The 25,006-nt window shown below is 49.7% G+C and overlaps 1 protein-coding gene and 1 long non-coding RNA gene across 3 annotated transcripts; one reads left to right on the top strand and one right to left on the bottom strand.

Annotated features, from left to right (window-relative positions):
* Window positions 1–674: 674 nt before the first annotated feature.
* Window positions 675–2,239, top strand: LOC129784941 (gallinacin-13-like). The gene is made up of 2 exons (XM_055811254.1): window positions 675–829; window positions 1,963–2,239. Exons 1-2 carry the CDS (start codon window positions 769–771, stop codon window positions 2,082–2,084), a joined length of 183 nt encoding a protein of 60 aa, XP_055667229.1. The 5' UTR covers window positions 675–768; the 3' UTR covers window positions 2,085–2,239.
* A 3,055-nt stretch (window positions 2,240–5,294) lies between these two features.
* LOC129784942 (uncharacterized) lies at window positions 5,295–24,965 on the bottom strand. Of its 2 annotated transcripts, XR_008748242.1 has the most exons (4): window positions 21,403–24,965; window positions 18,381–20,910; window positions 17,033–17,417; window positions 5,295–16,771 (listed from the first exon to the last, which is right to left on the bottom strand). It is a non-coding gene; the product is annotated as an uncharacterized LOC129784942 (long non-coding RNA). The 2 variants fall into 2 exon arrangements; XR_008748243.1 differs by having other exon boundaries at window positions 5,295–17,417.
* Between the last annotated feature and the right edge of the window lie 41 nt (window positions 24,966–25,006).

The following is a 25,006-nucleotide window of genomic DNA, read 5'->3' as shown; positions in this document are numbered from 1 at the left end:
GCCTGCCAGCTTTCTTGGGAGAGGTGCAATACACAACCTTTCCTAACGCTCCTGCTCCTGATAATTATGGAGAGGTATCCCAGCTTTCTCATTTAATAAATATATAAATCAATAAGATGCTAAATTGCCTTTTTTCTTGACAGTTGTAAACAAAACCTTGGCAAACAGTCTCTGCAGCCTAGAAATTGGGAAACGCAAACAGACCTTTGATTTTTTAAGGATCACATGATTTTCAAGCTAACTTTGTGTGTCAGGGAGTGCTGAAGAGGAAACTGGATTTTTTCATGCTTGACTGTGTCAGTGCTAAACACAGAGACTGGGAGCTGGAAATGGAAGAAAAAAAACCAACCACTTTGATACTGCAAACACTTGGATGGGATTTTAACATCAAATGCTCGAGCCCACAAACACAAGACTGGGTCAGCCCCAACATCCTGTCTCCAGGAGCAAGCAGTAGCAGACTCCCCAGTGCTCGGTGCAATTTGTTGAAAAAAACCTCTTTTTTTTTTTTTCTTTTTTTTTTTCTTTTTTTTTTTTCTTTTTTTTTTTCTTTTTTTTTTTCCTGTAACATGGTGTGTTCAAGAATGGGCACATCCCAGTGCAACTGTTTGCTGTCATGTTGAAATGCATCTGAGATTGACAAAGTTCCCTCTGCTCCAGGAGCATTACACAACCCCTCGGGCAATATAAATCCAGGACTTCCCTCTTCTCCATCTCTTCACAGCCCTTCACTCCTCCTCGTGGTGGAACCTCCACCCACATTCAGCCATGAAGATCCTCCAGCTGTTCTTTGCAGTCATTGTCATTCTCCTCCTCCAGGACATTCCCGGTAAGGACAAAATACTCCCAGGGGATTCTGCAGGACTGTGGAGAGAGAACAGACAGGTTCCTACCCTGAGGTAGAAAAGGACAAGACGGGGCCCTCAAGTCAAACCAAGGCTGACCTGACTCTTGCTTCCAATTTTCTTCTGAAATGGTCTCCATGAAGTTCCTGGATGCAGGTGTTCCAGGTTCATAGACTGTACATCCCCTCCTTTCCACCCCTCAAACCCACCCAGAAATGCTAAGCCTAAGCCAGGAGCTTGAGCTCTGCTCCTGACCAGGATACAAGCCTCATCCTCCACAAAGCAAAGAGAACACCATGAAATCAAAAGCATCTTTCAGGGGAAAAGAAGCAGGGGGAAAGACTGCTGGTTTATTTTTTTGTTCATGTTTTCTTCTGCGATTCTGTTTTAATAGAAAAATCTTCCTTGGCTTGGCTTTTTCACTGGTTGCTTGTATATATATGTTAGGAATTCAGGTTTCATTCAGCTGTGAGGTCACGATGATGTTACTAGGACTATGGTGGTATAACTTTCACAGAAAACAAACCTGATAACCAAGAAGATATTTACTTGCTCAGCCTGTTTATGTTCTTGTTTAGCTAACTGAAGTCCTAGGGATAAAGAAGGGAGAGAGAAGGGTTTGCCCACTCCACTGATGGTGGATGTCCACCACTGCCTCCAGAAACCCCAAACTTGGTGTTCCTGCTGTGTGTAAAGAGAAGCAGCACATACCCTTTTTATCAAAACAGGCAGATTTGAAACAACCAAACCAACGCAAAACACCAAGAAACCAACAATCACAAGAATCTCCAAACAAACCAATAGGTAAAACACCTCTTCCAAAAAGACACTTCTCTGACTTTTGATATTACCTGAGGGATCTGCTTCACCTAACTCATCTAACCCAGCTTAGCCAACCCAGAGCTAGCCATCTCACCTAGGCTAGTCATTAAGAGACTCCCAATGCTTGCTGGAGGGAGGTGCTCCTCCCAAGCACATCCAACCTTCACCATGAAGCCAGCTGAATTTCCCTGTTGCCAACTGCAAGCATCTCATTGCTCAGCCACCAACACCAGCAGGGCTCCAAGTGGGTTTGCAGGTCCCCTAAGCAGGTCTTCTGTCCCCTTTCCCCCTGCAGCAAGAGGCCTTTCAGATAGCCAGCAATGCAGAAGTAACCATGGCCACTGCCGGAGGCTTTGCTTCCACATGGAGCGCTGGGAAGGGACCTGCAGCAATGGCCGTCTGCGCTGCTGCCGATGAGAGTGGCTGCGCTGCGATGGACCCTGGCACCCCAGGGGGACCAGCCCAGTGACCCTGCAACCACAACTGTACATAGATCTGCTCTCAGACACCTGCGCGCCTACACCAGTACCTTGGTTTGTGCATCACCAATAAACCTGTTGGGTTTGTATGTCCTTCTGGGTCCAAAGTGCAGCTGTGTTTCCCTCTGAGATGGACCATCCTGCCTAATGCTTGGGGTCTGATGCTGCTTGAGATGCGCTGGGGTATCAGGAACATTTGCACAAGGCTGGCAGATATGGCACTTGACCAAGGGGACACCTGTGCCCTTCCAGTGTGACAGTAAGAGAGGGATCTTCTGGGCTTGTCCTAGCAGTTTTGAAACCTCTCTTCACCCATACCTCTATCTCTGTCTCTGTTACACCCTTTATCAACATTTATCTCTTGCTCTGTCTACAGAAGAGACCACAGCAGGATCCATCCTCTTCAGGGAGATGGATCCAAGACAGAGGTATGATTTAGCCTCCAGAAGTACCTCTTCCTCCCCCATAACAAGGCAAACCTGGGTGGATGGCTCAGGTTATTCACCTCTAACACAAGGTAAAGATGGGTGAGATGGAGAAATCCCACTCCCAGGGGCAAAACAATTCACCTGGCAGTTGCACCACGAGTATGGTGGGTTCTGTATCTGCCCTGCTTCTGCATGGAGTGATTCTCATGTGAAATCTTACTTGCATAGTGCAAGGTTTAAATGAAAAGAGAAACTGCTCATAAGGCTGATGATAAAGGCAAAATGAGCTTTTCTAGCCTCACTGCTATTTGCTGGTGAGGGATAACCCAGGCTGAGGGTCGTTGTGGGTCTGGGGACAGTAAAGGACTGAAGCATCCAACCTGACTTTGGACAGGCCCTGAACAGTGACACATACAAAGCACGTGATTTTGGGGTGTGTGTAAAATAGCTGAAAAAAATGCGGTTTGCTTAGTGGGGAAAAAAGGAAGAAAATTTTCACCAGAGAAGAAATGACGAACACGGGTGTGAAGAAGGACGAGATACCAGATCCAGCAAACCACCACCCTGGCTGGGGAGCATCTCTGCAAACCCTGCTACCCTGGGCACCCAACCAAAAGAAAGGCTTGGGACACACGTCAAAGGAAGGGAAGGTGAGGCAAGGGAAGCAAGAGAAGGCAAGGCAAGGAAATTAAAGGAAAGCTCAGCTTTCCACCCCTATTAGTCGATGCCTGCATGGTAGGAAGACCATCTGGCCTCTGCTGTTCCCTGAGCCATGCCATGGTCATCTGGACTAGCCGGCACAGACCAAAACCTTTGGGGCACTTTCACCCATGCCTCATCCATGCAGTGTTTCAGGAAGTGAAAGAAAATAAACTCTCGTATTTCAAACCATATCACAATATTATGTGAGGGGCACCACTGCCTCTTTTCCTCCATATGCTGATCTGTTGAGTGGCATTACAAGTGGGAATGGGCCAAGGCCAAGTTCATTTACAGCAGCTTTTCGCCAGCGAGTAGATGTTGTTGGCTGCAGTACTAAGCAGGAAGAGGAACTGCTCACCATGATGTACTCTGGAGTAGGATCCCAGGAGCAGGTCCTCACCTAGGAGAGGAGGTGGTGTAGGGTGAGCAAAAACAGAGATGTCTTGGAGGTGCAAGGAGAGAGGGGGCATGAAGGTATATGAAAGTCTTCTTGTGAGAAAAGCTGGAAGGTTCATCTCTGGAAACACATAGTGTGATATCTGGGACATGCAAGCAACGAGGTGGCCAAAATTCCCACCCAAAAGCTTCCTTGAATTTTGAAACCATCAGCTACACACCTGGCTTTAACCTAAACCCACTCCACTATCTATCCCAGAGGGACCAGTCTTGTCCTGGAGAAAACAGAGGGAAACCAGTAAAACCAGTGACTCAACTATGCTGGTTGACACCTAGTGGACATCGTCCGTCCCATGTCTGTCTGGGTTCTGAGCATGGAGTGATTCCCCTGCTCCTCCTACCACCATGGATTAAACCAGCAAGGGACTGGGCTCCGTGTGCTCCAGGGCTGCAAACACCCCTGTCCTTGCTCCTCTCGCTCTGCAGGCTGCAAACACAGTGGCAAGCCTTCACACAGTCCCCTCTCCTGGATGTTTCTCCTCTCCACTGAGTGACAGTTCGGCTCCTTGGAGGCCTTGGAAAGCTCAGCCAGAGGTCAGCAGCCACTCTGGCTCGCATGAGCCATCAGTCCCATCGAGCAGATAAGGCTCTCCTTGATAACAAGACCTGCCAGAAATGAGCCTCCAGTTTTTCCACCTTTTTGAAGTCTAGCCGGTGAAGTTTCGCAGAACTTTGTCTTTTTGCCAAAGTAACCAACTTCCAGCTCTAGCCTTCATCTTCCCTCCTTTTCCGGGACCTCCTCCCTGCCACCTTCCCTCTTCCTCCTCACTCCTCCATGCACACGCCTCTCGCCTCTCGGTGGGGCTGATCGAGATTCTGGGAGGGGGCACCACGAGGGGCTGATGTCATCTGTTTTTGGCCCTGCAGAGAAGCAGGCGCTGCTGGGGAAGGCAGGGTTAGACATGTCTGCTTCTACCCCGCCTGGCGCCAGGAGCAACTGGGAACCTTCCTTTCACAGCCGCCTCTGCACCTTATCAGGGGCAGGATGACATCTCGGGGGCAGGCTGCCGGGGTTACAAGGGAAAGGAGGTGGGGAGCCCCTGTATGCAAGCCTCGTAAGAAGCACGCCTGCCTGGGTGTGCGCAGGGATTGTGTGTGTGTGTGTGTGTGTGTGCTCACTGGCAGGAGCTGCAGAGGGAAATTGCTCCCAGCAGGATGGAGCCAGCTATCAGCTGCCACAGACAAGAAAATGCCTCTGTGCCAAAGCCCAGCCAAGCCAAGGGCGATGCCTTCACCCAGCTCAGCTCCTACTAAGGCCTGGGAGAGTTTAACCTCTCATATCCCAGGCAGCCAACCTGGAAAATCCTGCGTGACTGTCTGGAAAGTGTTTAAAAGCTGCCCCTTGCCAGCAAAGGAGGAGGCCAGGGCAAAGAGAGGGAGGTGATCCAGCTGCCCCATACCCAAAGCTTGCAGTCAACAGTGATCTCTGGCAGGGCTGGGTACAAATTTACCATGGAAATAGTTTGGAGATGGAGCATCAGGTCCTCTTCTAAATGTTTTTGGCAATTTTTTCCTAATTTGGAATGGAAAACCTTAATTCTCCATAAAACAGCAATAACCCCCTCTTTTCTTCTCTCCCCCAGAAGTGTGGTTTGACCAGAAAAGTATGAAATATTTTTGGCTAAACCCAAAACAAACTGTGCTTCCTATCTGCTACAACACAGCCCTTGGGAGGGAAAAGCCTTGTGGGACATGGATGCTGCAGCCCAAGGAGAGAGATGGTTCCCTACAGCAGTGGTCTTTTAATATATTTTATTTTATATTATTTATTAATGTTACAAAGAATATTTTTTCCACCACTTCAATGGATCATCTTGCTCATACCCCACTTAGGAGAGCAGTGCTCTAGAGGAATATGGAGACTTTAGGGAGAGGAATGACAGCCCCCAAGGCATGGGGCAGAAATGTAAACAATGAATGGTTCTCTTTCCAGTTGGAAAATTTATAAAATGTTTTGGGTTGTGGTTTTTTTGCTTAGAATAAACCAGATTTTCTGTAAAAATCCTTCTCACTTGTAATTACGGTGAGAAAATAGATGCTGAAAAACTCGGAGTGCTATAAAATCAGAGTCACTGTCAGGGACTCTCAGACCCAAGCCCTGTTTCAGAAGAGCCCCTCTCATCTCAGGCAGAGCCAAGCCCTTGCATCGGGTAAGCAATCTGAACATCTACGAAGCAAAGGCTTCTGTCTCCTTGGCCTCCACATCTCCCTTGAGAGCCAGAGGAAAGGCAAGAAATTATGTCTTACAAGGGTTTTCTTATCTCTGCGGATGGCAAAGGGAGCCCAGGGTGAGCTGCCACCACGGACACACTTCTGTCAGTCAAACGAACCTCTGCCAGCAAAACCTTGGCACTTTTTCTTTTATTTTTTTTTACCATAAGTAAATTGATGTCCTGTTTGTATGCCCCTACAAGGGGACTAAGAAAAGACTCAGCCACTGGGACTGCCCTGTGCTGACCTCAGCTGTCCACATTAGAGTGAAAGCCTGGCAGTAGGTCAGCCCTAGCATCTCAGAGGCTGTGTAATAAAGTACTTTCTTTTTTTTTTTTTTCCAGGCATAAATAAATGACTTCACCCTTCTGGCGAGGTGCTCTGGGCTTTTTTGGCAGCCCTACAGGGAAGAACAGCAGTGCTGGAGCAGTGCAGCCCCCCCAGCCCCAGGGAGGGAGCGCTGGCCGGTGGGGATGCTCCAAAACAAACACTGTGGCTAGCAGCTGTCAGGCTGCTCCCCATCACGCCTGCAAAGCCACCTGCAGCCAAAAGCTTGTGGCTCTTCGTTTGGGATGAGAGACAATGCTGAATTTGGGGAAGGACTTTGCACCCCAGATGAGGAGGGCTGAACAAGCCCTTTCCCCTCTCCATCCTCCTCCCCAGGGCCACCACTTGCAGCACCCTTCCCCAAGCCCCACAAGCACTCGGCCCTTCCTCCAGGACCATGTCCCCATGCCTGGGATGGACACAAAAGCTGTCAGGAGGTTTTATTGTCCAGATCTTCATGCCGCTGTCAGTCACTCCCACACACTGGAAATGAGATATGTGTGACAACATTTTTTCCATCCTCGAGCTTATCATTGCTGAGAAGAGGGGAAGGGGCTGGGGAGGGTGATGAAGAGGACAGGGGAAGGAGGGGAGGTGCACGGGCATGAACACCCACATACACCATCTTTCACCCACCCCATGCTCCCCACATCTATGAAAGGAAAAGAAAAATGGGGTTTTGGAGGAACATGTTGGCAAAGCAGTTGTGTCAGACCTACAGCCTCCTGGCCCAGTAGAGACACTCCTAATTAAATTCCTTGGGTAAGATCCGAAAACACTCTTCCTGAAAACACATCTCAATTCATATGGGTGTACATATGGAGAGACCTTCTGCAAGGACGTTGGCTGGGCTAGCCAGACCCCAAGGCGTATGACCCCTTCCTGGTGTCAGACTGATCCTTCCCAGGACTGGTGGAAGCTCCAGCCAGCAGGAAATGTATTAATACAGCAAAAAGCTCAGCTGTATCAGACACGGACAGGGCAACTGGGGCCCCATCTCTGTGGCTGCAGTTGTGAACTACGCATTGCATCTCACTGGGTTTTTGCAGCGGTCACTTTTACAAAGCCCTGAGAAGGCAGGGTCTTGGCCCACAGCCCTGTTTTGTTGAGCAGAACCTGAAACCTGGCTTTCTCAGTCTTCATCTGGAGAAGACAGAGGGAGAAGAAGTAGGGCATGGTTCTTCAAGCCTGGCAATCCATCCCCAGCCTGGAGGACCTGATGCCACGGTCCTGGGGCACCAGGAACAGCAAGGTTTGTGGAGCTACAGGAGCTGTGGGGACAAAACCAAACCTGCAGCTGGACGACAGGAAGGCTTTAGAGATTTACAAGACTTGGTGAGCCTTCTGATACAGGTCTGGAGTTGGCAGCACTTGCAATGGCAACATATCTCAGTGAGGTCTGCAGGACAAGGAATTGAGGATACAGGTGTAATTTCAAGGGGTCTGTACATTTCCTCTGGAAGTCACTAGATTTATTCCAAGGTGGGGAAGTCAAGCATACCCCAAGTTTGCCATTAGCCTCTTTCCTCCCAAGTGTTGGATTTCTGCTTGGCCCCAGCAGCTCTTTAAAGTAGCCACCTCAAATAAAACATGGTTCCTGGGATGAGAAAAAAAAAATTAAATAACCCCTCCTGCCAAGCTGTTGCTTGGAAGCAAAGCCCAAGCCAACACTGTCCTGGTTTTGCTTCATGGGGAGAAGTTTGGTAATGCTATCTCAGCACCACAGGGAGGTAAATGCCCAAAGGAGCCACCTCTGAAGGCAGAGGTGAAGCTGAGGTCCCCCTTGCTGGCATGTGAATAGATTTATCTTCCCAAGGAGGGCAGTTGTGGATTTGACTGTTAAGCACATTATGGAGTCTCCCAGGCTTGTGTTTCCAAGGATGGGACTGGCTGACAACACAATCTTTTAATGTATGGTCCACAGTCCGGGGGCAGCCCTATCTGAGCACCAGACATCTCCTGACACTGAGCACAGGGGAGAGAAAACACCCTGGAGCACATGACAGGGGAAAAATGTGCATGTTTTGTCTGTTCAGTGATGTGGTTACTTCTGGTTGCTTGTGTGGGGAGGTGGCAGCTGTGCTTCTGTGATTAATGGGAGGTTTCACCTTCAGCATCGTTACTGCCAGGCTGCCTGTTCCTTGGGGAGCTGCTATCTGCTGGGAGATGATAGTCTTCAAGCACAGTTCGTTAGCAGAATCCCCCGGGAGGGTGGCTGACTGTGGTAGGTGAAGCACAGGCTGGAAGAGGGTCTTTAGTGTTTTGTGAGCTGACACAGTGGGGGATGACCCAAGGTCCTGCTGAGCATAGGCAGAAGCATTTTCCACTGGAGCTAACCCAGTTATCAGCCCCCACAACAGCTCTGTCACTCACCAGCGTCACATGGTGAAAGCTCTGAAAAAGCTCTCTCTTCAGAGACAGGCAGAATCATCCCACCAGCCATTGCCAGCCCCCAAGCCACCAGCTGGATCATCCTGAGATGAAACTGAATGCCAAAATACATGTGGAGACCTTCTGTGACTTGAGCATAGGACAGAGACCAGTGGGTTTCTCATGGATGGCTGCAGCAGTTACACTTTCATGAGGTCAGTGGTCATCCTTAGACCAATAAATGAGGTTTGTGAAGGAAAGTGTTATAAGGCAAACAAATATCTCCTAGTAGGGTGGGAAAGGAGAAGGTGCCTTGGACTGGGATTTTTTTTAATTCTCTCTTATCTGTACATGAGCACAATGCATCCATATCAATGCTGTGCTGCTCTTGAGAACAGAATTGTCAGATTGCCCTTTCACCATCCAGGCAACTGAAGGGGTGAAGAGTTTCCCTTGACACCCAGAAGGTCTTCCAAACCTGGCCATTCAGCAGATCAGTAGTCCAGCCTGGACCACAGGGCTGGCGGCCTGGCAGACAACAGAGAGAACTCCAGTTGTTTCCTTGCCCAGGTGTTCCTTGTCCACCTCTTTGCTGTTCTGTCTTCACAGCTTGTAGGTCACCACAGTGAGGAGAACCTGCTCTGAAGAAGTGGTATCTGCAACAGGGAAGGAAGGTGAGCTAATGGTAATGGAGGTGAAGGACCCACTGCTGGGGTCATAGGCCAGATAACACAGGTGAGGCATGAGCCAACTTGCATGGACCAAGACACAACAGCCCAAGTAGGTAGGAACCAGACAGGAATATATTGGCCAAGTGCCAGGGGACAAGTCACCACATGCCATCAGGAACAGGAAGAAGCCGGCTCTCATGTATAGCAAAAGAGCAACCCCATTCCCTTGCAAAGATTCTATATTTCAACCTGCCACACTCACATGTCTATGTGAACTGTCCCCAAGGGTCACATTACCTGAGCTGGCAGCTCTGCTCCCTGTGTCTGGGACTGTTCTTTGAACTCAAGAGGTATCAGTGGATGTCTGTAGGGCACCAAAAGTGATGGACTGGGTGCTTAGCAGACATTTTACATTTTTCTTTCCTTTTCCCCACAGGGCAGTGAGTACACAGATATGCTTGTTTTGAGGGATGTGGGAAGGTCCTCCATTAGCTGGCAAAACCCCATGTAACAGATGGTAAAGCCAAGGCACCCATGTACCACAAAGCCTTTTGGGAACCCATCCTTGTGGGCCTGTCCTGGCTTGGATCGGGCAACCAGCCAGCAAGAGCTTATGAGGCTGCAGACCCAACTCCCCAGTGTGCAAAATGAGCATGAGCACAACCAGGGTTCCCTCTTCCCTCCATAAGCAGTGGTGATACAGAAAGTTGGGAGTGCCTGTGTCATCCATTTGCCAAAATCGCATAGGGCATCACTGGCTGACCCCAGCGACATGTTACAGCTCCCAAATTAACATTCAACCGTGTACTGATTAGCTAGTGAAATCATTTGCACGAGCCACAGGGGGAACAGAGAAGAAGCTTCCCTGGTGATTTGTCCTCCTTGAAAAATCCCAGGACTAAACCAGATCTCTGACTCATTTAGCCCCACTGCCAATAGACACACAGAGCAAAACAGCTACAACAACGTCTACTTTGAAGGAGGTGCTGCCTGTCTGGATGAGTGCGTGCAATGGTCCAGAAATGTCTCTTGTTCCAGATGCTCCTCCCAGACACTGACAGAAATGCTGAAACCCCCAAAAATCAGTGGGTTTTTTCTGGGCTGAGCCTGCTTGAGCCAGCATCCCAGCAAACGGGAGGTCAGCAAAGCCTTGCTGTGGGAAACAACCCTATTTAAGGCTTGGCTCTCATTCAGCTTCAGGATAGAGTTTTTCCTACAGTATGTGACTGGGCACGTGGAGTGCTGGTCTCCACTCCTGCCTCTGAACAGCTTTGCAAGGTTTACTGCCTCAGTTTACCCATCTGTAGGGTGGGGGCAAAGGTAACTCTCTCTCTCCCCTCCCAAAGGGAATTGCTGCAGAACAGCTTATGAAAACACGGAGTAACTGAGACTGAGGGGGACCTCAGGAGATCTCTGATCCACGCCCTGCTCCAGCCAGGGCAGCCTAGATCAGCTGCTTTTGGAGAAAGCTGAAGGAGTGGTCCCAAGGTGTCAAAAAGCATTTATTAGATTTTTAAAAAATATCTTAGAATATTATCTTTATAATAACTTAAAATAGTAAAGGCTATCTTGGGACAAGCTGTCAGAGACAGCTATGCTGAAGAAAGTGATTTCTGGCAGAATTAAACCTCCCACAGAAACATCCTGTGACCCTGTGTGGTTTTTTATAACTTGCACAAATTGAAAAGCAAAAGCATTCAGCAAGAAAATTCCTCCATAGACTGTCAAAAAAAAACCCCAAACCCAAAAACAACCAAAAAACAACCCACAACCAAAAAAAAAAGTCTTAAAAAGCGATTTTTACTTCTTACAATGAAATTTCCCTGCAGAAGCATGGCTTTAGAATCTCTGAAGATCTGCACAATCCAGGCCTGGTATTAGAGTAGGCCTGTAATCAGAATTGTACTGAAGTTGCTGTGCTGAAGTTAACAAGAAAGGTAGCCTTGAGCTATTCTTGAATCCTGAGACCAAGTAATTATGTTGTGCCAACAGGCCGTGGCTGTAACAAGCTACAGCTGCTGGGAAAGCAGGTGCAGGGCCAAGAAAGATAGGGACCGGTACTGGAAAATAGGGAGTAACAAACCACAAGGCTGAAGCACAGCAACACAATTAGCTACATGGATAGAACGCTTATTTTAGTCATGATAATTAGGGGTGTGAGAACCGCACGCGTTTAGAGACTACTAACCAATTATATTTCTGCTTTACGAATATGCATGTGTATGGGTTCTATATAAGTAGTGTTAGAAACTAATAAAGTTGAGCAAGATGCATAACTCATATTGAGCGTCTTCTTGACTCCGGCGAACCCTTCTTCCAACACTTCCCTTCTTGGGGGTGGTGGAGGGGGTGAACCCATCTCCCTCTGTTTCCCTCACCACCTGGAGAAGATGGGTTGACTGGTGGTCATGCAGACCCCATGAGCAGGGCAGCTCTAAGCTGTTCACAGGGTCTTCCTGGGGAGCCCCCAGGCTGCCTCCCCCTCTGCCAGTCCCAGGGTACCCAGCCATGCCTGAAGAGACTGTGGGAGTTTGGCTACCGCTTCCCGGTTCTTATCGGCATTCATGTGCACCCTGCCACTGATCCCACTTAGCTCAGCCACCATGCGCCCACCATGGGGTCGGCCCCAACACCAGGGGACCCCCACTATCTCTGGCACTGGCTGAGACCTTGATGGGGGCTCATGGCTGTCTGACAGCACAGGAGCTGCCCCGTCTCCCCTCTCCCATCCCCCCGCTCTCCTCCTGACACTACCACCACCACGTCTGGCACATGCTTGGCGGTTTCTTGCTGACTGAAATAGCATCAGAGATAAGCAACCCAGCCAGGGATCCAGCAACGAATTTCCATTCAGAAAAACGTCCTCCCCACCCCTTTGGGGAGGACCACCCAGCCACCAATACCTAGTGTGACCCTCTTCATCTCCAGACTTGCAGGCCAGGGAGAGGGCATGTGGTGATGTGACCAAGGTCGCACAGCCTGCTGGTGGCAGAGCTGGAGGCTGGTGGGTTACCAAGTGCTCTCCCAAACCCAGTGCTGTTCATAATAGTGCTGTCGATGGAGTCTGGTTATGTTTTGCATATGTATGGAGGAAGTGAAGCCGCTGCAAGTAGACCATGCTTTGGGGGCTGGCTTCTGCTCTCACTTGTTTCCTTAACTCTTCCAGTGATGCTGCCCTTTGGGTGGCTCAGCAAAGGAGACAAGCATAGTCCTGGGCTCAGCAATTCCTGGACAGCAGTCCTGGAGCTGACCCAGCTTTGGACATTGCACTTTCATGTGCAGAGTTACCCAGACTTTTGTATTGTTGGCATCTTACCACCTAACAAGCCATGAGGGAGCTTGTCCTTCCCTCCAAAGGCTTTCTCATCAGGCCCACAGAAACTCGTCTGGTCTCCTTGGCCAAAGACCACAATGCTAGTGTGACAGGGCGTTGTATGTCACTCGCTCTCTCCTTTTTATGTTGGAAAGAAAAGAAGGGCTCCTCCTTCACGCAGCCCACACACGAACAACTCAGCCCACCTTTCTTTCACTAACTAGATGCAATCTAGTATCATGGTCTTCTCTTGTCATGGCCCATCTCAGGCACCACCTTCTCACATCCCACACTCCACATCATGGCCACGATGTGATCACATGTCTACCTTAGACCCATCTGACAAGGATGCATGGTACCCATCTCTAGTGCATACTTGGAGACACCTAGGTCAGCAGTAGGATGCTGAGGGACGGATCACACAGCCCCTGGGCTTCCCTCATTATTTTCTCCATGTGACCTGGCTGGGCTTCACCAATTGTCTGTGGTCCAGCCTTGCCCCACTGATGCCAGCTGGAGACTGTCAGGGTACCATAAGCACAGGCTCTGCTTCAGCGTATCACTAATGTTAGTGGTGGATTGAGATGGACTGTCTCTAGAGAAAGCTTATGGCCAAGCTCTTCCTTTGTCCCCTCTTCTCAAGGCTGCCCAAGCCATGCCTGGAAGTGTCAGGGTAGTTTGGCTACCATTACCCAGCTCTTCATCATCTAACATGATGCCCCACCCTTAACCACAGAGATGGGGAGCCCAGGGGAAACATGAAGAGAGGAATAGAAGATGACCTTGTGGCACAGATGAAGGGACTCAGGCCACAGATACTGCACCTCTTACCTTTTGGCCCATGTCCCACTTCCCAGGTGTTAGAGGAACTGGTTCTGCCTTTGGTGGACACCAGCCATGTCCTGGCCAAGTCCACCAGTTCCCTATGCGCTTGTGGTTGTCACTCTAGGCTGGGATTTTAGTTTCCATTCCCAGTACCATCAGTGGTGGCTCCTGGATCAGGTTACTCAGATGATTCTGCTTGGGCTCATCTGCCCACATCCCTTGTCCAGCAGTGGAGGCTGGTGTGCTGGCTCCCGTATCATCACGGGGAACACAATCACTCTGTAGGTCTCTTCAACCTCTGGTGTATCTGAAGGATTAAGGATTGACCTCTTCCTTTCTGGGGTTATCATCTACCAGACCCCCACTGTTGCCAGGTTACCTTGGCAGGACACAGATAATCCCCCCTATCAAGGAGGGAATTAAATAAGTGCCTTTGTCTACACTTTTAAATTACTAGGTCCTTGCTTTTAACACTGACCGGGGAGCACTGAGCTCAACAAACCCTGGGCACAGTTTGGCCATCAGTACATTCCCAACAAGCTCTCCTGCAGTGAAGAGGTCTCAGACCTGGTATACTGCCAGGACCCTGTGGGTAGAGAAGTGTTTCTGAAGGGCCACCTGGTTAAGCATCCTTCCATTGCACCCATCTGTGCTTTGCGGAGGGTTACACCAAAGATCATGGTTACAGCCATGATCAGGATGGAAGATGGTAAGCACCTGGATTGGGGTTTTATCCATGCAGGTGTTGAAGACAGGCTGTGTGTTGGAGAAACTATGCAAAAGGACAAGATTTGCATGTGCCGTGAGCAAGATTTGCTCAAGGGTCATACCAAGAGCATAAGCCTGAGAGATCAGCAGGACAGTAGAGGTGTCTGCAGAAATCAGTCGGAAAACACGGGTTGTTATGTTCTGGCACAGTAAAATTAAACACCAGGACACGTGCAAAGGAAACCCTGAGGCAGGGCAGACCTGGGACATGGACACAAGCCCCTGTCTCTGATATATTTCATCCCAGCAGGACAGCAAGGTGTTGGGTTCACATCAAGTCCTGTCCCCAGGACACTCCCGCTCTAGGGCTGTCTATGCACAAGGCAGTGATGGTCTCCTCTCGATGGGAAGCGTGCCACTAACAGGTTAATTAGCAGGGCTTCACCACATGCTAATTAAGTTTCCCACAGGGCTGTGTTTGGAGTTTCTCAGCCAGGTATAAGCCCTCATGGGTGTGTGACAGCTCCCTCACACACAGACCTGCTAGAGCATCCCCAGCTCCCACCTTGCTGTGAGGTGAGACCTAACATGATGAAAAGGATTTTTCTGGGCTGCTTTTCTTTCAGCAGCTTCCTCTCACAGTACTATGTCTGCTGTAGGAGAAGCCATGATCTTCACTTCCCTCCTACCCTCCATTATTCCTCTATATTCCTCTTCCAGGGTCTTTTGCTTATCTGCCATCACCTTCCTGTTTTTCTTCCTTGCCTAGCACCCTCCAGCCTCCCTGGCTCCTGGACCATTGGCTCCTGTTGAAGTGCTTCCTACTTCTCTAGCTAATGTGTTCCCAGTGATAGCCCCAGGCATCCTGGGGGACCACGGGCATCCCGCAGGGCCCCATCGGGAGAGGATGGTGGTGCTGACCCCATGCCAAAGGAAACGGTGCTGGAAGGAAATGGTGCTGGAAGGAAACGGCAACGGCACTGGGATCCCAGAATATCTCCACAAAGGGTTACCCCAGGGATGCAGAGATAAGCAGAAAAAGCCTCATTTTGGGGGGGGAGGAGGAGGAGGTCAGGGCTGTTTGCCTGAGATGTTTGTGTGTCTTCTGGCATAAACACCAGTCTGGGCTTTCCCAGCAGGCGCCAGCATCCTTTTTGGGGTGGGGGCAATTGTTTATTCAGCCTCTTCTCACCTTGGGACGTGCAGCTCAGCACTGCGTCAGCAAGGAAGATGCTCAAAGCCATGGGGAGACAATGTTAGGAGGGCCAAGCCCTGACACAGCAGTTCCCAGGAGAAGTTGCCTTCTTTTTTTGGTGTTTGTTGCCTTGGGTGGGTGCCAATTCAAGGTTAGGACCTCACTGTGCCAGATGCTGGAAAGATTCAGGGCTGTCCCTTGCCCCTCAGGTGGGACCTACAGGCACTTGGGGCACACATGGGGCCACAAGTGACATAGCCCAACCTGTGGGACAGCTGCCTGCCTTGCGAGGAGTACCATAGGTGGTGTCCACCATAAACCTTAGTGGGCCAGTCTCAAGAGCCCATGGCTCTTGCAAATGCCAGCACACAGTATTTGATGGCTACCAGTCGTCAGAGAGGCTGCAGATGCTCCCTGAGCTCAGAGCAGGCAGCCAGGCCCCTCTGGGAAGACCCCATGGTGTTTTGTCAGCCCTCAGATGCTGAGGTCCATCCCTCAGCAGGTGACCAGGTGCCTCAGCACAGTGGAGGCTGCAGCCAGAAGTCACCACCACCTATTTCCCCATCCCAGAGGCTCTTTGTCCCAGAAACCTCCTGCAGCCAAGTGGTGCTCTGGGGTGGGGAACAGCAACAAAGACTTGGGAGATATCCAGGCCCCTGCTGCACAGGTGCAGCTGGAGACACCAATGGGACTGTGCAAAGGGCTGTGTGTTGGGACATCGGCTTCCCTTACCCGAGGTGAAGAAGACCACCTCATAGCTAAAGATGACCCAATTCAATCTAGCTGACTCGCTACCTCATCAGCTGGGGAAGAAAGCCAGCTGCCAGCTTCCCCTCCAAAAACTCAAGACTTGTCCAAAGTCCCAGAACAGCATAATTTTACACTTAGGTCTCAGTTTCAATACATGCATGTGACTCTGTCGCAATGAGTACAAAGCACGCTCGCTGTCTCAGAGCCAGCTCCATCCGTTCTTCCCAAGCCAAACCTGCTGCCTTCCTCCTGCTATATTTATCTGAATGATTTAGCTGGTTGGAAAGTGCTTGGGGAGGCAGAGCAGGGGTGGAGCGACCTTGGAAATCAGCCATGGGAGAAAACCTGCAGCCGCCTCTGTCCTGATGTGGCTGTTGCAAGATGCTCTCACCTCTCCCTCGGGGTAATTCCAGTGTAAAGCTGGGAGGCTGCTCACCATTTGTTGAACTGCTCATGCTCCGCAGATAATTTTAATGTCTTTAGTGCCCTTGTGCATGGCCAGCTGGGCTCGTTGTCCTTGTGCTGGAGACCTGCTTGCCTCCCAAACCTTCTTAATCCTCATCTCCAGCTGGAGATTTCCAGGATGAGCCGGTGCCACTTTTCTTCTGCCCAGGAGATCATGCGAAGCAATTTGTCCTCCCCTTGTCCATCAGTCCTGTCCGTCTGAATCTACAGGGATAGTCAACCTAAAATGGGAATTCTTACTGATGAAAGTGAGATTGGTGCATTGTAAGTACCTAAAAAAGTTTGGACACCTCCACGCTATCCTGTGGCAGAGACACCAGAGGAAAATAACACACAAAACCTTTCCAAAACCGCCACGGTGAGAAAGGACAATATGCAGTTGCCTTTTAATCCTCACTTTTTTGCAACCCTTTTTAAGATCTTCCTAGCTGGAAGCCCTGCCCGTGCCAGTCAGGAGGTACTCACTCAAATCTCTGCAGCTGCAGATGTTGAGCAAGCTTCGCATGTGACTTCTGCCACGCGCCACAAGCACGTGGGCTCTTGCTGGGCAACTGGGTTTGCAGCAACAGAGTTTCAATCCTCTTTGCAGTAGAGATTTTATGGTGTTCAGCTTCCTGTTCACTCCTGATGCACACACCCCTTGCGTTTCGGTTTCTGATGTGTTTTTTTCTTTCTGTGCTGCGATGAAGCAGGGCTCTGCAGTCACTTTGTTGAGCTGCCAGCAGGCACTTTGAATGCTCCCATCAGTTTCTGTGAGGGTCAATACTTGCTAAATACTGTGCAACGAGGCTGTTCCCAGCTTGAGCAGCTGCCAGCGGTGTCATTGGGCTGGGACTTGATTCAATCTCTCCTGTAGACACAGATAAGGATGCTGCAGCTCCAGTACCTCATCACCTCCCGACTCTCCTCGCTTCTGAAGTGGATCTGCCTTTGTTTCATTTAGGAAGGGGCATAAAGAGGAGGGGACCCACTGAGCCCATTCTGCAAGGACAGAGGGCAATGACCACATCTGGAGAGGGTTAGGGCCGAAGGTGAGGTGAACCCTCCCTGCTCACCTCTCCCCACTCCCTCGGGGGGGATACTGGGGGGAGGGACATTCCCCCATCAGAGCTTGAAATGAGATGGGATGAGATAGCCCCGCTCCCTAGAGGTATTCAGGACAGCAATTCCCAAACAGATGGGGGAAGAGGTGGTGGAAATCACCCTCCAGGGATGAGTCCTGCTCAAAAGCAGTGGGGCTAGGGCCAGATTTCACAATGCCCTGGGAAACGGCAGCAGGAGCTACTTTACTCTGCAGTTGTCTGCCTAGCCAAGAAAATATGCTCCACACATCCCTTTGTAAAGACTTCCCGGACCACGAGATGGCATCAAAAACCAGTGCAACCTGAATCAGACTGGTTTCCCCTCTGGTCTGGCCTCATCCAGCAAACCCAGAGGTCCCCGGTGGGAGCCTGCTGGGATGGATGGCACAGTGCGTCCCTCCTTGCAGGCACCTCCTTTCTGCCTGTGGGAAACTCCCCATTGGCTTCCTTGTCCTGCATATTTTTTCTAAATAAATTACAATGAAGTTAAAAGTTCTTCCAGTTTTCCCCATATCCAAAATAGGTCCAAGCTAGCTTTTAGGTACCAGTCTCACCCAGCCCGTAGTCCCTTGCCGCTGACCCTCAGAAAACCCTCCCAGCACTTTGCCCTTCCTGCCCCAGCTCCTTACAAATGACCCTGATTTCCAGTCCCACCAGTCCTCCTCCTATTTCCATTTCCCCCCTGAGGCTCATGTATAAACAAAGCAAAGAACAGGGAAAAACAGGGTTACCAGGAGAAAATGGGTCCCGGGTGGCTGGCGTGCAATGGACCCTCACACGTCACTGAGTGCCTGGCATGGTGCCTGATGAGATAACCTTTCATTGGAGCACCAAAATCCACTCATTTCTGGAGGATCTTGGGAGGTTTCTCTTCCTGCCAGGAGCCAGCAACGCTTCTAGTCTTGCAGGCAGGCAAAGAGTGCAGGCAGCATGGCCAAGTGGTTGCAGCAGGGCTCCCCATGGGCCAGGACTTCTGCTTTCTCCATCTGGGCTCACTATGGAATGGAGCCTTTAATGCCTCAGTTTCCCTTCTGCAAAGCAGACACTAATAATGGCTCTACAGAGAAACTTTATCCCCCTGAAGCTGAATTCTGCATGTACAAGACAGCCTCCATCCCTATATCACCTTTCAACCCCCAACACAATACAGAATATCTTGACCTACCCTACCCCACCACCCTCAATGTGTGTTTCATGCTATGAGCAGGAGAGATCAAGAGATGGAGATAAATCCAGTGACACAGATAAGAGCTTGGGTGTCTCTTCGAATAGACAAGGGCAAGTACAGCCCCATTCCTTGGCCAGCCACTCTGGGAAAGCATCTTCCCCAACCCTGAATCAGGAGGCAAGACTCACGTGAGTGTAGGAACAAGCCCCATCAGCCAAAAGCCCAGATGCGCACTTTGCTCGGGCTCTTGCCTGGGCCACGGCCAACCTCAGAGCCTGCAGAGAAAGGCAAAACTGTTGAACACCCCCCCAGAACAGGCTGTGCCCAGAGCTCTCCCTGTAAGGTCATGATGTCAAAGTTGCTCTCCACAGAAGGCACACTGCTCCTGCAGAAGAGCAAAGGACACAAAAAGGGGGGGTGTGGGGGTGTATGTTTGCTTTATCTGTCCCTCTGCCCAGCACTCACAGAAAAAAATTCTCTGGATGTAAATTTTTGTGATGTTTGTCAGTGCCCAGGCTTCTCTCACTTCTTCTTTCCAGTAGGCTTCCTCCTCTGAGGTCAGCTGGAGGTTTCTTTTTGAAGCACAAGAGCTGTTCCCATCCTTGGCTTTTCTTACACAAATCTGTCATCTGAGCAGGGGGTGACCACAGAGGGCCACGGAGGCAAAGTCAGTTCCTGCTTTCTGTCACAATCCAGGACGGGCAGATGGATATTGCAGCCAGGCAGCTCGAAAGCACAAGCTCAGCAAGTGGTGGAAAGAGCAGGTCAGGTGCCTGGGGAGAGCCGCTGAGATCGGAGCTCTTGCTGCTGCTCTTGAATTTCCTGGAGGCTGGGGTATGATAGAAGCAAGGCCAAAGTCAGGCACGTACCACAAGTGAAGCCACAGCATCTGGCCCAAAGTGTCTGAAGCTGCCTGACATGTCATATGGAAAGCAGGTGGGAAAGGTGCCCTAGAGGTAAGGTCTTTCCCCAAGAGGAACATCTTGGTCTACCTGGGACCGTAGCAGCTGCCCCAGCCAGCTCCACACTGATGGGGAGACAGCACTGGGGAGCTGGCTCAGCCCAAAGAGCTAAGGAAGAAGACCTCTTGGTGAGGGACAGAGTAGATGGAAAAATTTCCCATATCTTCAAAAATCTGCCAGAGTCATGGAGGAAAGATTGTCACACAAGTCTACCTGTGACCCCAAGAGTACCACAGCCAAAAATTGCTGGGAGAGCTGGCAACAGAGGTCTGGCCACACCAAACAGCAGAACAGCAATGTTCACACCAGGATGCTGCAAAGGTCTGTCTCAAACCAAACATAGGATGAGCTTTGCTCTCAGCCTCTCTTATGTGCCAGGCATGTAGACAGACATTTCTGCCTTTGGATGAGAGCCATTTGCCACCTCCTTGGGTACAGCATAGACTTAGCACAGCTGATCATTTGCTTGAAGTCAAGGAGACACCCCAGGAAGACAAGATGGATGAAGCAAGGGAAGCAAGGAGAGCTTTTCAACAGAAAATACGGAAAATGCTATTAGTGTTTAAATTAGGCAAGGATTTTGCCTTGTGTTAGAGCCAAGGAACAATTTTTTTGCTGTGCAAAGAGACCTAAGCTTTGCAGAAGCAAATGGTAGCCCTGACATTGCCTTTCCACACCAAGCTGGGGCCAGCAGGCTCTGCCCTTGCCATCTCTCTGCTCACCCAGACCTGGATTCAACTTGTCCCAGTAATGGTGGGAAGAAGCTTTTTGCTTGTGTCACCCATTCCTGAGTCAGCTCCCAGCAAAGTCACCTGCTTCCTCATGAGTTTGGCTGAGTCACCAGGTGCTGCAGCTTGCATAACCAGACCACAACATTTGCAAGGATTTGCAGGAACTGGGGGCAAGAGTGCCACAGGATCCCCCAGAGCATCAGCAACATAAGGCAAAAGGGGTGCACAGGGGATGGAGCACACCAAGACACCACCACCCACACACACACTTTCCACCTGCCTTGCTGAATGGATGGAAATCCAGGCTTGGTGTGGGGTTTAGTTCTGCTGATGCCTTTATGGCTCAGCCAAGCGCTGCTGCCTCTTGCTCAGCTGTTTTTGGGTTAGATACGGACCAAACCTGCAAAAGGGGAAGAAGCAGAGCTGCAAAACCAGGCTCAGCCCTCAGAGAAACCCTTCCCATGTCTCCCCCATGGCTGAGGAGCCATCCCCTGTGGCATTGGAGAGCTTTACTTACTGGCATCCACGACAGGAGCACACAGCTCCTGACCCGGCCAGCAACAGGGAAGCCCAGCCAGCCTCTTGCTCAACGCAGGCAGCAAAGCTCATTTTCTGTCTGGGCTGAAAAATCTGGTCAACAAACCCCCATATGCCACTGGACAAGCCTAAATCCACTAGAATTAGCCAACAGGAGGTCCAAGGCATGTTTCAGTGAGTTTTCTAAAGCCACATGCTCCAGCAATAGCTCTGGCATCTGTTGAAAGCTTGGAGAGCAAGGATTTGAACTCCAGCTGTCCCAGCTCCCATGGAGAGGTGAGAATTATGTCGGTGTCTAACCCTGCCAGCAAGGATTTATCAGACAGGGTTATGGCTTTCTAAAAATCCTGCTTACCTGTTGCCTTGGGCAAGTTATTTTCTTGGGCAGCTGATCCAGCTGTAATAACCATTATTATCCCCATCAAAACCTAACTGATGAGTCACAGGAGATGTTCTGCTGCTGTGAGGGTGTGCAAGTCAGCTGCAAAATCCACAGAAACAATAGCTTGCTGTTAGAGATGCAGATATAACTCACACTCAAATCAATTAGTTTGCAAATCGGGGTACAAGGTGTATATCTGATGCACCTTTTAAAATCACTGAGAGGTTGCTTTTCTGTTTCATAGATGAAAAACCTAGCTATGTTAGCTAAAATGACAAGAGAGACCAATCTAGGCTGGTTACTTCTCAATTTAACATAATAAATGCTGAGGTGCACCCTTGAAGTAATGTCTCTTGGGCCAGAAATGCATTCCCATTTCATTCAATCTTTTCATTCCATTTATTTCATTTATTGAACAAATGTCCCATGATAGGTCACCTGCAATATTTTGTGGATTAGGTGATTCAATGCCCCATGACAAGAGGGATGCCAAGAGGAAAACTGGCGTTGAGAAGAGCTTCACGCCTATCCTAAGCCAAACTATGTGCTTATTAAATAAATCTGCATTTCACACCTTTGTCGTAAGCAATAGAGATTTTAAACCCTGGAGATGATAAAAACATACTTGCATTATTTAGGGCTTCTTTATTTATATTTTTGGTGGAAGATCAATACGCGTAGAAACTTTCTGTCTTAAACTTAGAAGTATGGGTCCTGCAGCAGCTTCTTTAGGAACTGTTTGCTGCTTGATGTTGAAGCAGGGACACCATGAGTCACTCAGCAGCGATTTAACAAGCAATAAGAGGATGTCGCCCAAAGTCTCCTGGCTATTTTTCTTATCTCATTCTCATAGTGGCGGATTTTGCTTCAAAGTCTGAAGCTTGCTATGGCCTGAGCAAATGCCATTTACTTCTCTGATACACTTACAAAAAAAAAAAAAAATCCCTCAAAAGCAAAAAAGGGGGTTGTTTCATACCTGGTTTGGGCACACAAAGGATTTACAGGTTCCTTGGAGAGCATCTCCAATGGGGAAACTTTCCTGGTTGCATTCAGCTTCATATATAAACACAATGTATCTCAAAAATTAGCGCATTTTCAGCCCAAACCGACTGACAAAGGGATGGCAACTTCAACACAAAGTGGGAAGAAAGGCCAGCGGTCTGTGCGAAGTTTCAGGCTTTTGGCTCTTGAAAAATATATGTAGAAAAACAGTTTGCTGCTCCCTGCCCCGGGCAAACAGTGGAGGACATTGGCATAGCCCAAAGGATGGGCTCCGGAATGCCGCGTAACAAGGCAGACTAAAACACATCTTATAGGCCTGCACAGGCTTAAAATTGCTAATATCCAACTTCTAGGCAAAAACCTAGTTGGAAATAAGGAGGTATTGGGAATGAGGAAGCAACCACAGCAAGTTACTGAGAAAAATAAACATTAGCCATGTCCTGACTCCAGCCCCCCAGCATCGCATGCTGTGCCCACATGGCTGGCAGACTGAGGACGTCAGAGCCGGGTCACACAGAGAGCAGGGCAAAAATCGGGTTCTGTTGCCTGTGTTTAATGTCAACAAAACCTCATAGGCAAGGGAAAACTGCAAAATCAAACGGCAGTGAGTGTAGTGAGGAAATCCTGTGTGAGTCAGAGGGAGGTTAGGCAAGTTACAAGTAATTAATTTACTTTTTTATTGTTATTTTAATTGCCAAAGCATAAATAAAGCATAGTGAGGGACTTTACTCTTTGCTGGTTAAAAATTATATGTAAAGGCAGGCAATGGTCTAAGGGCCTTTGCATACAGCATATCGAAGCATAAATACACTTAACCACAGCAAGATCATCTCCAGTTTTACTGCATAAATACTGGGACACACATTCAAGTGTATTAAATAATATTCCTTTGATTTTTTTTCAGCACCTCACTAGGAAGCCTTCCAACACAAAATCAATCTTTAAAATGTGAATGTGACCAAAAAATGATTGGATATAAACGGCAGCAGGGGAGGAAAAAGTATACTCACTGATCTTCTAGAAAAAATATGTAACAAACCTTCCAAAAAGTAGAATGCAAATTCTTATGTAAAAATAAGTATGAAGCATAATGCTCATAAAAAAACCAAGAGAGAGGGATGTCACCAGCTGCCAAGGGAGGCATTTGTTACCTTGCAGAAATGCTCTCAGGTGGCTGGAGAGTCTGAGGCAGCCTTGCCCAGGCACCACAAGCAAAGCTGGAAAGCTGGGAAGAAACATGGATTAATCATCTGCTTTTACTGCATCCTGTTCGGCATCTGCTTGTGTCCTGCCACAAAGCCTGCGCTCCTGTAAGGCATCTAAAACTTCTGAAAGTCTAGAGAAGCCGGTCAGCAGCACTGCATCCCTTCAGCCCCTGCAGACCAAGCCCTTCTGCTCCCTCTGTGCAGCACCGAGCGCCACAGACCATCCCTACTGCCCTCAGCTACTGCAGAGGAGGCCTCAGCATTCCCTTTTCAAATTGAAATGTCATTTCAATCCCAGGTGACTCCCTTTGCCAAGCTTTGATTTTCCCCTGGTTGCCGGATGTCAGTAGACTTTTGATCACTGCTTAATTATTTTCTACTCCAGGCCAAACGGTCTGTCCATTCCTGAGAGTGATGAGGAATATATTTTATCCCCACCTTCTCCCAGAGAGGGCTGAGGAAGGGGAAGGGGCTAAAAAAAACCCAAACAAAAACAGATGGTCTTTCTCATTAAAGAGAAGCTTTAGCATAGTTGTGGTTTAGAGCAGGGATTGAAACTGGCTCTTAAGATGACCTTTATGTGCTGTACATACTGCCTGTGAAAATCAGCCAAAATGAGGGGGAAAAAAAGTTAGTTAATGCAGTAACACAGCAAAAAATTGCTGAACTTCCAGAGAAAAACTTCAAAGGAGGCTGGCGGGGTGGGCAGGGGACAGAGGAGACAGGTTGCTGGAGAGAAGCAGGCAGGGTGTGCACAGGATGGAGCATCTCTCCTGCGGGGTCAGGCTGAGAGAGTTGGGGTGGTTCAGCCTGGAAAAGAGAAGGCTCCGGGGAGATGTTGTTGCACCTTCCAGTAGTTAAAGGGGGCTTATAAAAAAGATAAGGACAGACTTTTTAGCAGGACTTATAGTGACAGGACATGGGGGAATGGCTTTACAAGAGAGAGGGGAGATGGAGATGAGAGATGAGGCAGAAATTCTTCCCTGTGAGGGCGGCGAGGCGCTGGCCCAGGCTGCCCAGAGCAGCTGTGGGTGCCCCATCCCTGGCAGTGCTCAAGGCCAGGCTGGATGGGGCTGGGGGCAGCCTGGGCTGGGGGGAGGGGGCCCTGCCCGTGGCAGGGGGGTGGGAACTGGATGGTCTTTAAGGTCCCTTCCCACCCAACCCATTCTGTGAGTCCATGATTGCGGAGGCACGCAGGTGGGCTTGAGGAGGGGATGCAGGCGGGATGGAGGTGGGATGGCAGGGGGAGGCGGATGGGATGCACGCGGTGTCGGGCAAGGCGGCGGGCTGGCTGGTCGGAGGAGGCGAACCGGCCGTGCTGGAGGCAGGCTGGGGGCAGGCTGGGGGCGGGGAGCGGGCGGCGGGCGGCG

This window comes from Falco peregrinus, chromosome 7, assembly GCF_023634155.1.
Source record: "Falco peregrinus isolate bFalPer1 chromosome 7, bFalPer1.pri, whole genome shotgun sequence".
Lineage (NCBI taxonomy): Eukaryota > Metazoa > Chordata > Aves > Falconiformes > Falconidae > Falco > Falco peregrinus.
The sequence above is the reverse complement of the archived record's forward strand: the minus strand, read 5'-3'. Positions and strand labels throughout refer to the sequence as shown.

Excerpts from the sequence above, each read along its gene's own strand:
- LOC129784941 (XM_055811254.1), top strand. The coding sequence starts at position 769 with ATGAAGATCCTCCAGCTGTTCTTTGCAGTCATTGTCATTCTCCTCCTC. Across the intron at positions 830-1,962 it reads CCTCCTCCAGGACATTCCCG|CAAGAGGCCTTTCAGATAGC; the intron begins GTAAGGACAAAA and ends TTCCCCCTGCAG.